The sequence below is a fragment of the Numida meleagris genome, chromosome 3 (genome assembly GCF_002078875.1).
Source record: "Numida meleagris isolate 19003 breed g44 Domestic line chromosome 3, NumMel1.0, whole genome shotgun sequence".
Classification (NCBI taxonomy): Eukaryota; Metazoa; Chordata; class Aves; order Galliformes; family Numididae; genus Numida; species Numida meleagris.
In genome coordinates this window covers 27,684,380-27,700,842 of record NC_034411.1, presented here as the reverse complement: position 1 = coordinate 27,700,842, position 16,463 = coordinate 27,684,380, and the positions used below count along the sequence as shown (strand labels likewise).

Here is a 16,463-nt window from a genome sequence, read left to right as displayed (position 1 = left end):
GGGACACAGGTACACCAGAGGGTGTCCCTGATGCCATACCAGCACCCTCAGCTGAGAACATGACAGTTCCCCCCGCCCCCCCCCCGCACCCCAATGGCTCTGTGGTTTCACAGGCCACAGGGCCTCATACACACCAGACAGACAGCCAACAGCCTGGACATCTGGAGCAGCACATTTCCAGAAGAGAGCTGACTTGCACAGGTTCTGCCCAGCATTAGAAAGCAGAGTTGTATCCGTGGAGAGCAAACAAAAAAAACAGCTCATAACTGTTTGGGGGCTCTCGATTTTTAAGGCAATTTCTTCACATTTTGAAAGCCAACCTGAATGCTTTAGACGGTGATATCAAGTGTCTGTGGTTAAAAGGATACATTTTGACTTTGAATGCCTGTTTGCCATCCTCAAAACCTGGGTTACTACACACTTTAAGACAAAGGGCCTTTTCCAGAGGTGTAAGAAACATACTGCATCCACCTCTAATCCACCATAGAAGATGGTCAATAGAAATCAGTGGGTGTGTCTGGGCAGAACCCAAAACACACACCTTCACCATGAATTCTTAGAAGATTGCTCTTAGTGGAGCTTCTCAGAACAGAGCAACACAGGATACACTCACTGCTCTAAACTGTCTCAAGCAGCACACACAGCCTGTTCTTTATAATGGAAATCTCCAGAGGTGACTTAGAATTGCCTCCCATCATCTCTGCAACTGAGCACAGCAAATGATGCCATTTCTTGGGAACCCTTGCCTTGGGTTTGAGTCAGTGCTGCCAACAGCACAAAGACAACAAAGAGCAAATACACAAGGTCATATCTTCAGATGAGAACTTGGATTTGTGGACAGTGGAGAAGCTCTGAACAAGCCAAATGCAGACTGACTGCATAAATAGCTCTGGGAAGCCAAAACAACCTTGTCTCAAAGAAACAAACAAGCAAACATCCCAAGCCATGGGGCTGGCTCAGGCTCCACAGTGTCTGAACACAGGGTACAGAGTCCCATTTCTTTCCATCCTGACACACACGTGCATGTCATGTCAGCACAGTTTATTTCAGCATCTTCTTCCTTCATGACTATGCTTATTTGTGAGATCCCATTTGTTTCCAAGGACATGTGAAAATAATTTTACGTAAGTACTACATTAGAAATTGCAGGTCAGAAGATGATTAACAGACCAGAGAGACTTTTTTCTTTTTTTTGGTCTTCACATAAACATCCTGGAAATTACAGTAGTAGAACCTAAATAACTACAGAAAGAAGTGATGAAGTAACCCAGCCATTCTCAAATTTTCCACCCTACCATCTACATGTCCCCCATTCTCCTGCTCCCTGTTGAGCCTCACATACACAGTAGTGACAAGCAAACACGCTGAAGTGGCTGGCTAACAGGATAAAGGCCTCTTACTCCAAGGAGTTAATCCATTTATTAAGCATGTAATTAACCACTGCGCTCACAGAACATTCTCCCATGCCCATGACCTGAGCCAGGTCCCAGTACAGCAGACCCAGCCCACACCTGCCTTGCAGCACAGCTCTGAACAGCACGCGGGGCTTTGGGTGGCGTTCATCAAGAATACCTTTCACATTTCTTGCAGCAGTCAGAGATTTGAAAAGAACATTAGGCATATAATGAAAGAAGATATACTAGCATATTAGAAAGCTGACACACTAGAAGCATCTTTCTCTGCCCAAAATAAATTTTCCAAGAGCATCACCTCCACAGGAAATTATAGTAAGCTGAAAAAAGTTAGAAGCATCATTTTGTAGCACAAAGTCAGAACTACAATGAAGTTACATATACTACAATCACTGTGCTATTTCAGAGCTCAGAACAAAGCACAGCAACTTAGATTTTGAGACTTGCATTACGGTATGCTCGATATACAGCCCTATCTAAGCAGGTACACCATGTTCTCATGTGACTCTTGTCTTTCTTATACGTACAGCAAACAGTAACAGAAACAGACTTCCCTGAACAAACCCAGTGTCATTCCCCGACCTGTGGTGGTTTCCCTGTTGCAAACCACATCATCAGTAATATAGCCAGTATGGATCTATAGAAGCAAGAAAATCAGGCATCTGACTGTAATTTAAGGATATCTCTACCTATTACAGAGCTATATAGACCATCTCCCAGCTTTACATTTTGGAAAATGTTTTGTTAAACTGTTCCTTGTTTCTTAATCCCATTATCCCCACATACCATCAGGCCAGAGCCCATAGGAGTGTCTGATGAGCTTGTGAAGCAATATGCAAGACAGGGAATTTCTAAACTCTTCACAGGTAGGCAAAAGACTCAGCTACGCTGTCAAAAATGAGCATGCCAACAGCACTTGCAAAGTAACTTGTGAAATAATCCATGGTTTAATCGTTTGTATAACTGTTCAACCTAGTTTTCCACGATCAAACATATGAAAGTAGAATTATACCTCACAAGGATATGTGAAAATTTTAAAACATAAGCGTATTTTTAGAAATGAAAATAAATTTTCAATTTTCTGTCCCGGCATTGACATGAACACAGAATTCTCATTTACATTAAGTTCCTAACACTTTAGAGAATCTTGAGTTTCACAAATTCATTTCTGAATGTACCTGAAGAGGTACTTGAAATGAGCTAGCAATGTCTAAGATTGAAAAAGAATACTTTCAAAGAGGAAAATCAGCAAACTTAATAGGGTTTCTTTGAAATATCTTCATTTATGTACTTCTAATTTACTCATTGCCCTCAGGACACACCTATGCTTTTGAAATCTTACATTTAGAAAAAAAATGCAATGACACATTTTCAGCTGGGCCTCGAGGTGTTTGTCTCTGACCTATTTATCATTATTTCATCATAATCAATTGCAGCTCAACTAGAAGTGTGTATCTGGGAACAAAGCTCTGGAGAAGAACAGAGAGCTTTAGAGCTGAACCTGCACTGGTTTAATGCTCTTTCCATTTACATGAGAAGTAGATGCCACTGTTGAGTGCCTCTTTCTGTGAGATGAGCCATGGACCAATGCCCAAAACTCCCATTGACATCAACCAGCTTAAAGACAGTGAGAGCAGAGCCAAGCAGAGCCCAGCAGCGCAGTTCTCATTTGAGCCAACAATGGAGAGGCTATTCAGAGTTAAGGCAGAAAAATCAGAGCTAAGCCCCAGCCCACGCCAAGGACAGCTGCACTGATGACAGCCAGGCTGGCTATTCCACCGCACCAAAGCTCTTCTCAAAAAACAGCATTTCCTAGAGTGTTTACTCTAGTCACAGACTTGGCCTTAAAAGCTCAGTCAGCTTCTGCCTGCTGAACAGTAATGGCTGCTGTGGTTTCAAGTCTCAGATGTGCTCCAAGACAAGCTGCCTGCTTTCAGTCTGTGGTAGCAAAACCTAAACGCACAAGTCTGGCATTAATAAATCAATCACAAGACCTCTCTGTTTCTGCTGTTTCCAAACCTGGCCTACCACCTCCCTCCATCCTTCTTGCCCTCCCTCCCCAGGAGGATGCAGAGTGCAAAGATACCTGGGTCACCTCTCAAGTACCACTGCTAATAATAGCTGGACAAGAAAAGTGTCCTAACTCAAGATATACGGCTACACAGAGGGAAAAACAAGCTCTTGCTCTCCATCTTGCGCTACCATAACTTTTGTAACTTCCCCTTACAGTGTGATTTTTAAGCAGTAGCAGCTCCCATTACCTTATGGGTGCTGACCGGTCACTTGTGTAAATGCTTAAGTTGGGAATTCAATGCTACTAGTGGCAGCTGGGGAGGAACAAAAGAAAAAGCCTAACCTATATCTTCCTCTCATTCCAGGTTCTCACCTTTATAATCAAGTCCAAACAGTGATCAGAAAACTGACACCACCATCAAATGCTCTCTGGGCTATAACAGGAATGAATCGCTTGGGTCCAAACAGCCACTTACCCTTTTCCAAACCCCTCAAGTTCACCTCATCATTCCTCTGAAGAAGATAACTGTAAATCTTTCTCCTCTTCAGAGGTTGTTACCATAAGCAAAAGATGCAACTTATCACGCCTGAAGAGAGATCCATTCATCTGCAGACTGAATACAGCATGGGCAGTTACAGCATATGGCAAAGCCTCCTGCTAACTCCTTTTCTCCCCAGGCAACGATGAGATATTTGTATCACAATGAGCCACATGCTGAGGGAGGAGTGGGAAGGGAGAGGTATCTGGCTAACAAACAGCCACACTGGGACCCAACCCAGGCACTCCTTCTAGTCCAGACATGTCAAGGAAGAGAGAGGTGAGGATAATCTTGCTCTATTCTAGAGACCACTAGAGAGAAGGCCCTGACTTTCACTTACATGCAACATCTATTAAGTGGTCTTGCTGGAAAGTATAAACAGATTGCAGCAAAGTTTCTTAATCTGCCAGGCCCTTAATGCTACTTGGGCTGAATTCAGAGAAAGGGAGCACACCAGCATTATCCTTCTGCACTGTGTCACGTCAAAGCAAGACACAAAACATTCTTTGCAAAACCTTCTTCAAAAAGGGCCCACAGTGGACAACACAAGGGACTGAATGGATATACGTCAAAAACGTAGCCACCATTGGGTATCGAACCCAGTGCCCATTCTGGGACAATCAACCATTCACCCCACTTCACGTTTTGATGAGCTGTATCATTGCTGCAGTTACAATCTGTGTTTTGCTGCACAGTTTTTGCCGCAGCCTGCTAGCAGCCCACCATAAACCACTGCCAGTAGGTATGGGGCACTGGGCTTTGCCTTCCACTACTAACAGTAGATATTACTCTCAGTGGTGCTCTGACAGATTAAAAAAATGATACAGAGGTCAAAAGCCCATTCATGCTGGCACCAGAGATGGGAGCACTTTCCCTGCCTGCCTTTCACTTACTCAACTAGTTCACCTCTTCCAGTTACCCTGGGATGGCCTATTTGCTCCCTCCAGGCCTACCTATCCCTCAGAGTCACACCAGTAGTTAAAACTACGCATAGTAGCACCAGCATCACCCAGAACATCTCCCTCAGTCAAATCCCAAGAACATATGCCAGTGGTGCCCATATGCCCATTTGATCTCCTCTCCCTGGTCTGCAGCCAAAGAACCAGCTCTAGCCTAATACCTTCTTACCAGGCTTTGCAGCTTACAGAAAACAGAAAGACAGCAGAGTTGGGAAGGTAGCCAGCAAGCCTGCCAATCTAAATGATAAGCCGTTGGCTTTAACCTCAGGCTCATAATTTACTGCCACTGGTGCCAGGTACTATTATTGTCCCTTTGGGAATCTTAATCCAAAAATAATTTCAAAAAATAAAAACTCTTAGATGTTTCCACTGATTTCTGTTCTCCTCTTCCCCTTCCTAACTCACAGAGAACTTCTGTTCTCTCTCTCCCGTCAATACATTCTCGCATTAACTCATTGAAGCTCTCTGGTACACTCCAGATCACCCTAAGCAAACCTGTCACCAACCAGATTGTCTTTCAAGATCCAAAGCAGCACCTCAAGGAACCAGGTTTCACATGTTCTCACTACTGGCTCATGCTTGGACACAACCAACAGTACCTGTGCTCCATGACAGTCCTAGTAACTATATCACTAACATCTCCTGGCAAGAGAAGGCAAAGTTACATGAATAGATACCTAGGGAAAAAGAGATAGATGAAGACTTCCAGACAGAAACAGCTATATACTGATGTGCAGTCTGCATCCTGGGAGATATTTAAAAGCTGTCTGGACCTGGTCCTGGACCACTGGCTCTAGCTGGCCCTGCTGGAGCAGGACAGTTGGACAAGACGACCCTCAGAGGTTCCTTCCAACCTCAGCCATTCCGTGAGATTGCTTAACTTCTATCATGTTGATCTATGCTGAAAGCTTAAGAGTATAATGATTTATCTTACCCACCTTGCCCTTGATGTTTAGAAGCAGGCACCATGGCAGGAGATGAACCTTCAGCCATACTGTCAGCAGAGTAACAACATCACTTGCTTCCTTCAGGAAAGGAAAGGAAAGCATTCTCCTTCCTAGAAAGAAGGTAAGCTAAACTCTGCACAGCTTACTGCTCTCTTCTGCTCTCATTCATCCAACCCTAACAGCACACAGGTACTTCCATTACAGCATGTTTTTGCATGGATTAGAGAGGAAGAACTACCCAGGAAACACTCAGGGGATGCAGAGAAAGATATCTGCTGCCTGACAGGATCGTAATCACCACCTCTGAACAAGGTGAAGTTCCTTTTGCCTTTCCTTGCTGTTGAGACTCTCTACTTCCTAGATCTGGGCATTCTCAGAAAGCACTCTTCCTCCCCTCTCCATATTTCACCATCAGACTACAAATGCCTGAATTCACAAACCAGACATCGGATGGAGGGCACTGAGACAGCAAATCAGAAGAGAACATCTCCTCACTTCTTTCAAAAAGAGAAAAATATGAGACATCTACTGTGCCTCACATGGTACGTGCCAGGAATCCCAGAGCCTCCTGCAGCAGAACTGCACCCCTGCTAGATGACCAGTCTAATACTTCTTTATTCCAGCCCCCGACTGTCCCATGCTAGGATTGTCTTGCAGCAGCTATGTGTAGCATGTTTTATTGGCTGCTTCATTGCCAAATGCTGGCAGGGATAAGATGGTCAGGGGCTTCAGCGTGGGATGAACAGCTGCTGTATTTTTTTTTAGAGGTGAAAAATAAAAGCAAAATAGCAGAAAGTTACCAGAAGCAGAATTTCTCATTCTATCAGGGTGCAACTGGTTTCTGCAACAGTTTCCTTATTATATTGCTTCAAGAAGCAAACAGCTGTACTTGGGGACAAAGCACTGCTATGACCCAGCTTTTCACACCCGGGAAAGACAAATTCTGGACTGGGCCCATGAAGAACTGGTGTATGCCATTATGTTCAGCACAGATCAGTGAACGCTATTCCGTCACTCTGGGGAGCAAGGCCCAGGACAGAGAGAGAAGAAACCATCAGCAGTGCAGGAGTGGGTTTTCTGGCATCCCTGAGCAGTGAGAGGCAAGTTCAGAAAAGACAACAGACGATAACAATTTTCAGTAACTGACAAGGACTGATTCAAATGGGAGGCTGAAAGGTGAAAAGGACTTGTGAGCTCTCACATTCTCTGTCTGGAAGCTATTTGTCAAGTCTGGGAGAGGCAGGTGAGGGCAAAGCCCAGCTGTGTTAAGGATATGGAAATCTCACCCTGGACCCACAAGCAGCACGAAGCCTGGATCCCAGTGGACCAGAGTTCACACACCGGACCCTTCTTGGTCATTTTATGGTGAGTGCCCACAGATTGCTTTCCTGCAGCTTCTGTGCAATTGATATCAGCCCAAAAGAAAGCTTTCAAAGCTGATCGCCTTGGCAGTCCCTGTCCATCCAAAATGCCGGCATTCAAGTACTCAGCAGAAGAACCATTGAGCTTGATAGCACAGCTAAGCTCAGATCAGAGATCACTCCGCCCCAGGTCACTTCAATGTCAAGCCAAGACAAAGCCTCCATCACCCATCATGCACTGAAACTACTCACTCACCAAAAGAGTGCAGTGCCTGAAGCAAGAAATTCAAGTTTAGGGCACGTTTTTCTCTTTTGTGCTGGCCTTTTTCATCCTAGAATCTCAAAGCATTCTAAACAATGCATTAAGCCTCCATAAGACAATGGAAGTTTGATATTATCTGCTCATACACACAGGTAAACCATTGCAGAAGCATTTCACTTGTTCAAAACTATCTAATGACTTCATAGCATAACCTAGGTATGCAGGCTCTGCTTTGTACTATTACGCGATGCTTCCCCTACGGGCCATCTACCCACATGCAAATGAGAACAGTTTGGTTTCCCATTTTGCCAACCCAAAGCTGCTCTCAGATTATGTTCTCCCTCCCTGCAAAGGCTGCACTCTGAAATCTACTTTCACCATCTTGAAAAGTCAAAGGAGCTCCAGCAAACCCCGCTAAATGGCACAGGAGGAAAAATCATCTACTTCCTCTCTGCTTACAGAGCACGTCAAGAACAATCAATCTCATTCCCTGGAATGAAACTCAGCAGTTCCAAATAGCCTGGACCTCCTTATACATCTGCTAAACTTTGCGGTCCTTGCTGCCTTTACCTCAAACCATCAAAGGTTCTCCATGCTCTGCTTGACCTCGAGAATCAGCACTGCCACAAAAGCCAGATCTGCTCATGTTAACAGGGTGCCAGTCTTTCTGGGACACACACGGCCTTCATTAAATGGCAAGTGGTTGGCAGCAGGGCCTGTGCGTAATGAGGTTGCTATCTAAGAACCATGATCAAGGGGTGGCTAGGAGAGGGCATTCACTGCAGCAATACAGGCGTCTGCACGAGCCAGGGTATTTCAGCCCAATTAAGGGAAAGAAAAGAAGTCTTCTGAGGTAATTTTCCAGTCCTTTGGAGAAGCGAAGAAAAGCGTGTATTGAATTCCCCTTCTTAGCCTCAATAGAGAAGAGACGAAGTGGGTAGCTAACCAACCAGGGTGGGTAATACTCCAGGCAACTGTCCAAACTGATGGCTGGGGTACAAAAGGGCAGAATCACACTGTCCTGTGAAGCAGGAAAGACATGGCTTGGCACCTAACCAGAATGAGATTTTTTAAACATGCTCTTGTGCAGCCCCTCCTGCTGAGAGGGGCTGAACTGAAAGGTCCAGATGGTGGAGATTTCTATTTTATCCACAGGCCATGGAGGTAGAAGCACAGCAATACCCTAATCCTTTAAAAGCACTCAGACTTCCCCCCACCCACTTTTCTCTCTCAAATTTGTTCCCCTTCCTGACAGAAGGGCACAAAATTCACTGGAACCCAGGAAGGCACGTCTTCCTGCAAAAACTGCCTTGTTTGTTCAACCTTAAGAACAGCTTAAGCATCCCAGCACAGAGGTGCACCACACCACAACTCTATGGACTAATCTTCTATCACCATTCAACAGAATCAGGATTTGATGCAAAGAAAGCACTCACCATCTCCTCACCTACGCTTGAGCAACTATAGCATGCACATCTTCTAGTCTCTGAACATATTTGCTTCTAGAACTAAATAATCTAGCCAGATACTCCGCGGAGCTGCATGAATGCTCAGGGACAAGTGTAGGGAACGCATCTGCTGCTCAGAAAAGTATCCATTTCATCAAGGCTATCAGCTTTATTCTGGCAAGCAAAAGTGTGAGATAGTAAGGATACAAATCACAAATCAAGAGTGGCTTAATGGACAGAGTCCACATGGAGCCTTAGAGTAGCCAGTTAATATTAACTTTGCTCATCTGCATTGTTTTGATAATTAAAAGCCCCATTATGCCAAATGCCCAGACATTTAATAAAAGGCATTTTTGTTGGAGAACAAAGACAGATGAAAAAAGAAATTTGTAGCTCCCACTGTACAGGTAGGGAATAGATATGCTGAGCAAGACCTGCCCAGCTTCATATAAGGATTCCACAGCAGAACTCAGAATCAAAACCAGATTTCACATCACTGTCCTAAGAAACAAGTCAGCAAAAGTTTGAATCTACAACGCTTCTCTCATGATTTTCATAGCAGAAACAAGTACCGATGGCAAGCAAAGACATGCAGCGAATGAGACTTTCTGGATCAAGGAAGAAATAATCATAATGCTTGAAGAGCTTACCAGATGAAAATAAATCAATTAAAAATGTTAAAATAATACAAATGATCACACTCTCACAAAATTCAACTGCATCTCACTTTGTGCTGGCTTTCCTAAGCTGAAGTCCCCCAAAATGTACCGTTTTAAAATTAGTAATATTAATACCACTTCTTTAAAACAGAGATTCCACAACCTAGAAGTGAAAGCAGCATCCACAATATAAATGTTGCTACCAATAAATTTCAAATTCTTTTCAAAAAATCATTACCACAATTAACCCAGAATTACAGAGACCAGACAAACCAGGAAGCAAATCATTCTCATAAGGTTTCCCAGAAAAACCACGATGGTTTGAAAGGCTTATTCAACTGAGTTTTTAACCTGTTCAGTTTGTCTTTCACCAGCACACTTCCAAACACAATGCGCCAAAGGGGACTAAAGGCAGATTCTAGGTAAATAGCATCTACCTGCTGTAAATCAAAGAAAGCACCTGAGCAGAAAGAAAAAAAATATCACTTACATGCGCTAAGAAAAAAAAAAGCTGGGGGGGCCCCACAGGCTCTTCAGCTTTTTGTCTCTTCTCATTAGGATGCAAGACCAATTAAAGTGTGTCAGTATCCATGCAGATTTGGGTGATGTGAAATGCAAGACTGGGCCTTTTGAATGTTCTGGAAGCAGAGACTTAGCAAGAAGGTAGAGGAGGGGGGTAAGAAACTGTACTGAAATCCTAAGCATGTGGTTTGTTCATGGTATACATGCTGACAGCAGGATTGAGGCAGCTATGTAATGGGGAAATGGAAAATAAATACAGTCTTTTTTTTTTTTTTTCCAATTGGTCCACCTCATAGGCTTAAGGGGAACATTCTTAATGAGGTCAGATCTAGTACATCCAGCCAGAGACAGCAAAATTCTTCTCTAATGAGAGGAAATTCAGAACTGAAAATAACTATCTTATAACTTATAGCTATTTACCATGGTCAGCAGATGTCTGCAGATATTCTTTCAGACTGACACTATACCAGAGCAAGAAAAACAAATAATGAAGAGCAATTTGCAATACTAACTCCGCAGCAACACCTTCTTGAAGAGCAGCAACAGACAGGCCCTGTGCAGGCCAACCCACACCCTCTTCTCAGGCATGGCCCACATCTCTTCCTCAGCTGACCTTGGGCAAACTCCTAACATTCTATACCTCAGTCCCAGCCCCCCACAGCAACTGTAGCTAAAGCAGTTTGCTTTTGTAAACTATTAAGCATGTAAAAAGTACAGTTTTACATTGCTGTAAAACTTGCAGGAAGCAGAAAAAGACCAAGTCTGAAGAGGTCAAGAAACTCAGATACTTAGCACCTAACATCAAATCTACATCTACTTTCACTGCACAGATGCTCGTTTATACACCCCTGAACAATTAGTTCCTATTGGAGTAAGTGGTATGGGTCAGCTCACTGCAGCAGGAATAACCTGACTGAACTGAATTCCAGTGATTTTGTTCCTGTGTAATGCAATAATCCAGACTGTACATATGCTGCATTCCTTATATGTACCAAGATAAAGGCACATCTGTAGCAAGAGCCATTAAAGTCGCAGCAACTTTACCTCTTAAGAGAGGTATCTAAACTAATTTATCCTAGACAGACTGCAGAAGAACCAATTGTGCCTCTGCAGGCATGATCACAAGAAGCAACTTCATGAATCTACTGAACCCTGCCTTGATAATCCTCTTCCACTTTTGCTTACAACACCTCCTTTCAAGTGATGCCACTTTCCTGGTATGAAGTTCTGCCTTACCTGCTGCATTTTTTCCAGGTCAAGGCTGGGCCTGCAGATTTTATCCCCATATCCTTGTCGATGCCTCTTACATGGCATGACTTGCTCAAGGCCTGCCCCAACACTCGTCAAGATTAAAGGTCTAGAGGCTGGGTTCCGCACCAGAGGCTGGAGTCTCTTGGGAGGGGAGGCACTGAACAGCACGGGGCTCGGGCTTGCATGCAGACCATCAGCCTGCTCTGCAACGGGCTGGAAGGACATGGCGCACAAGTTCTTCACTTCTTCGTCACTGGAGGAGGTGTTGTTGCTGTCACTGCAGCACGCGAGTCTGCTGACCTGGGACCACTTCCGCTTCTCAGCGGCAAACTCTCGGTTGATACGCTCCAGCTCCTCTTCCGAGCTGTGGCGATCCAGGCTGGCATGGAGAAGGGCCCGGACCTTGCAGCATTGGTTCTCCTGGTTCTGGAGCTGGTTGGTGGCCAGAGGGGTCAAGGTACAATTCCGTCTTCTCTCTGGTGTGAAGAAGCAAGAGAGAAGTGACAGAGCAGATCTGTATCTCATGCCATGAAGTGGGCCCCATTTCTCCTGACCCATTTTCGTTACTTCCTCCCAAGAAAACTTCTGAGCCATTTTCCACCTTTTCTTCCCCAGAAGAAATGCCCCTGCTGAATGCTTCCCCCAGAGATTTCCAGATCTTTGTTTAGACCATACCGCTAGACATCTGCTCGCAAACTGTTAGCTGTTAGCTGGAAGTCTAGTTACACAAGAACATGGACCTGCTACCCACCTTACCCACAAAAGGCAGAGAAGACATGGTCTTGTAAGTGTACTGTCAGGCCCTTACCTCCATCTAGAAATATTAAATTCTAGTGATCAGTTTTCAGGGCAGAGGAAACATGTAAGTTTTATTATTCTAAAAATATTCTAATTCTAAGAAGCATGTCTGTAGCTCAAATAGCAGATTCTGTTTCTGGAGCTAAAGGTCCTCTTCCTATTCCGAAGTTTGTCATATAAAAGAGCCTGCCTTCAGCCATATGCTCAGCATACTTTACTTGAATTGTGATAAAACATAGGGCATGTATAAATGGCAGAGACTACAGCTTGACAGATACATTTCTTACAGATAAATAAATATCACATCCAAAATCAATGGCAAAGCATCTCTCTTCTATTCAAGATGCCTAGCTAGATTCAGTAACAGAGCTACCCAATACCAGTGGTACAGGAGGGAACTAACTAGACAAATGAGTCCAGGATCATAGAGAAAGGTCGGTCGAAACTGGAAGTGAAAAGGAAGATAAAATCTAGAATGAAGAATGCAGATGCACATTATGGAACAGAAGATACATTTTCACTCACAGCTCTGCTGCTGACCTGATGGGAAACCTTGACTGCCCCACAACTACAGTACTGGCAGCTTAACATGTGGTTAACAGTATCCATCTCCGATAAGAGAAGTGGGACTACAGCATCTGATATCACCAGTTTCTCCCTTGATAGGTTCCAAAAACTTCAAGGTGCCTGACTTAATGTATCTGGTTGTGGTTTAGTGGGCACTGTGAAGGAGGCACTTGCAAGAGCACATGTGAAAATTCCAGTACCCTCCTATCTTGCCCCTTTACCTCTGTCGATCTGAACAAGTTCCTGGTTCTCTCCCTCAGAGTCATCGCTGTCCTCATCACTTGGGGGGTAGGAGATCTAGGAGCAAGGAGAAAGAAAATGCTTCATCATGAGCACTGAGCATTGCCTCACTGCTGCTCAAGCCACTTCCCCCACCCTCCCCTTCTCATATCCTGCAGGCATCCACCCCAACTAACCGCACACCCCACTATAGCACCTCCCTGTAAACACATCCTCATCTCCCAACCTCAGACTCCCATCACATCCTCTTACTTGAAGCAACATTGAACAAACAACCTACCACTATTTCCACCTTACTGCACCACCAATTCTTTCCCAAGCACAACGAATGTACCCTGTCCTTAGCTCCCCAGACACACCGCTTATAACCATCACAACCTACCACATCCACATCATGTGGACAACTGAATCTTCAAAACCCATCACTTTTAGAGGGGGGAAGAAAAAAAAAAAAGAGAGACATCCTGTCAACAGCACTATCATCTCACAAGGCACCCACAAGTGGATGTGGCATGTTAACTTTAGCCATCTTATGTATGTACCCACACTTCCCCTTGAAGGCACACACACAAGCCACAAAAGAACAGACATCTCACTTTCCTAGTGCATGACTCTGAAGAATGTAACAGAAATAAAAGAAACAGGCTTTTAAAAAAAAAAGGGACTAACAACATTATACTCTCCCCGTCAACACCAATACTTAAGAGTTTAGCTGAAAACCCTTGAATATTTGCCCCAAGAGTAACAACAACTCATGTATTTTGTCTATCAGGAATTTTCAGAAATATTTGCATTGAGTCAGCCAATGGACTTGGGTGTGCAGTAAGTGGCTTGCTCAAATACCACTTATTCTACATGTGTTCTAACACTAAGCAAATTTGGTGGCAACCTACTGAGAAGGACTGAGATCTGAATCCAGGTTTTTGCAGGTCATATCTGAAACTCAGCAGGAGTTGGTTATATGTAGAGGAAATCCTACCTACCATGTTCCTGACTTCTGATCCGCTGCACAGAGCATACCTGGAAGTTACTACACCCAATCAAACCTTTGAGCTCTGCAGCTTACTATGTGTCCCTGGCAGCGCCAAAAAGAAATGAGTCAAAGGAAAATGCAATACTTCAACAGAAACATTCACAAGAGACAGTTCTGGAATAATATGATCACTGCAGATGAGCTTTACTATCCCTTACACCTTTCTTTCCCAAATAACAACAAATATTCCCATCATTCTTGGCTATCTCAGTCTCACAAGTTACCTGGCGACAACAGTATCCAGTGACAATGGGTTTCAAAAGTCACACGCTGTGTTTCCACTTTAAAAGTGTTTCATGAGCTGCGCATGCCTTATATATAAGGTGAGGCAGCAAGCAACCAACCATTATACTGGTATGGACCCATCTCCCCTGCAGCACTCTTCCTAGGGAAATGTCCTTGGAGCATTTCAGCCTCCCAGACACCCAAAATTGCAACTACACGTAATTAGGTGCCTCCAAGTGAAAGACATATACAACTGACACAGAGAAATAGCAGAGAAATACTGATACTAAATTTGACAGATATTAGTTCAACTCACCTACTTCGTCACCATCCTCTAGAGATTTTTAACCCGAAAGAAGTCTGCTGCCAACTTTTTTTCCTTTTCTTTAAGAGCTACCTTTTAACCTTCCATATTTACAAAGCCCTTTAAGAAGCCATAAAATATCTTTCTACCTTGCTGGTCTTTTTAAGCTACTTTTCCAGCTGTCAAATCATGAACGGGAAGAGGCCAAGATTTACCTGTGTTTCTAATATTCTTGAAGTCAACGCAAGGAGTTGTTTTTCCACCACAATTACAGTTTTCTTACATACATTCACACACATACGCTCTTCAATAAAGGCAGCTGGTACTAGGGAACACTGCCAAATTAACAGAGTTCTAACTGTCCCCAGAACAGGTATAATACCCTGTTTGTGCCACAGAGGGGTGGGCAGCTGACACTGAGATACCACTGTGCTGGCTGCTGAACAAACAGCGGCCTTGTCATTGGAACAAAAGCTAGGGCTCCACTTCTAACCTGAGAGGTACTAACCTTACTTTGTTGCTCATTTACACATTAAAAAATAAATAAGAAGAGCTAAATAAATAAATACATTTGGACACTGCCAGATTTTCAACGAGCTTGAAGGTCTCTGCGTGGGAAACCTGTCAGCTCCGAGCTTTGTACAGTAAAAATGTCAATACATGGCATGGTGCTGCTTCCAAGAGAGAGGCTGTGACACTTAGCACATACAGGTCAAAGAGTCACTGTACAATGACGCTGGCTTGAGATTATTAAAACAGGAGCTGGATTTGAATTAACAACTGAGATTTTGAAGGTCTTTGTGTCTGCTGTTCCAAAATACCCAGCCTGCCCCATACAAGTGCAATGCAGCTAGCCTACTTCTGGCACAAGTGCAATTTAGCTGACCTCTAGTCTCATCACAGATAATTAGTCTCTGCTAAATTCCCAGTCTCACAGGCAGTCTGCAACTCAGCCCTTCTGAGTTATCACAAAGGCTTCTCTACAGGTTTTGCCCAGAGCACTTATAAGAGAAGAGAAACTTTGTTTCAACCAAGAAGAAACTGAATTTGTGGATTTAGACCCACTGCACAGACCAAAGAAATTACAGTGGTAGGACAACACGATAGTCTTCATGGAAAAAGGGGCTCCCATAATGTTAATCATCTTCATAACACTTGGAAAACAAGCATCCACTCTTCTAACAACAACTTAATAGCAACATACCAAGTGTTGCTCTTTGTAATACCTATCTTTTGTCTGGGAAGAACATCAGACCAGTAGCTCATTCCTCATGACATTCAGACTTTTATTTCTTCTGCTAGTCCTACTAGTTTATTAAACCCTTGCTCTAGACTACGCATTGAAATCAGTCTGTGATGTATACTGTGAAAATATTAACTGTAAAAAAAAAAAGTTCTAAAACCCAGCAATTGTGCAGCTTATGCATGACTGAAAAAGATGAGACTCAGAAGTCACTTTCCCTCTGACTTCACATGACTGGCACTGTCTTTCAAAAGTCTTCTCATCTATGATTCTGTGTGGGTTACATATATGCAAATACTGTCCTGCTTGGTCTTCCCATCCTTCAGCCACAGACATAATCATTTCCCTCCCATTAGCCATTTACCAGAGCTTTCTATTTTAGCATTGTTAAACTCTCCCTTTATTAGTAAATCCTTCCATAGATTATGTCGCAGTTTTGGGAAATGAAGTCTCACAACCTTCTGCATATGAGATGCTAGCTCCCTTGTTCTAACTCTAAAAGAGAACCAGCATTCATAGCAGGCAAGCATTAATCTCACAAAGTTCAAATTTTATACATAAAGCTCTTTGCCATATAGTAACAGTATAATGTGATGGAAAGCACAGCAATAATGGCAGGGTGGCAAAGTCCTTGGCTGCAGCTAACGAGGACAAGCTCAAATGCAGCAGCCATGCATGGA

At 43.6% G+C, this 16,463-nt stretch overlaps 1 protein-coding gene across 3 annotated transcripts in view; it reads right to left on the bottom strand.

Annotated features, from left to right (window-relative positions):
• Positions 1-16,463, bottom strand: part of LOC110395903 — a 53,965-nt gene that overhangs the window by 23,899 nt on the left and 13,603 nt on the right. For all 3 annotated transcript variants that reach the window (XM_021390936.1, XM_021390937.1, XM_021390934.1), the window contains exons 2-3: positions 12,960-13,035; positions 11,359-11,849 (exon numbers count right to left, since the gene is read on the bottom strand). In XM_021390936.1, coding sequence (XP_021246611.1) covers positions 11,359-11,849; positions 12,960-13,035 — 567 coding nt within the window. The remainder of the gene's footprint in view (positions 1-11,358; positions 11,850-12,959; positions 13,036-16,463) is intronic.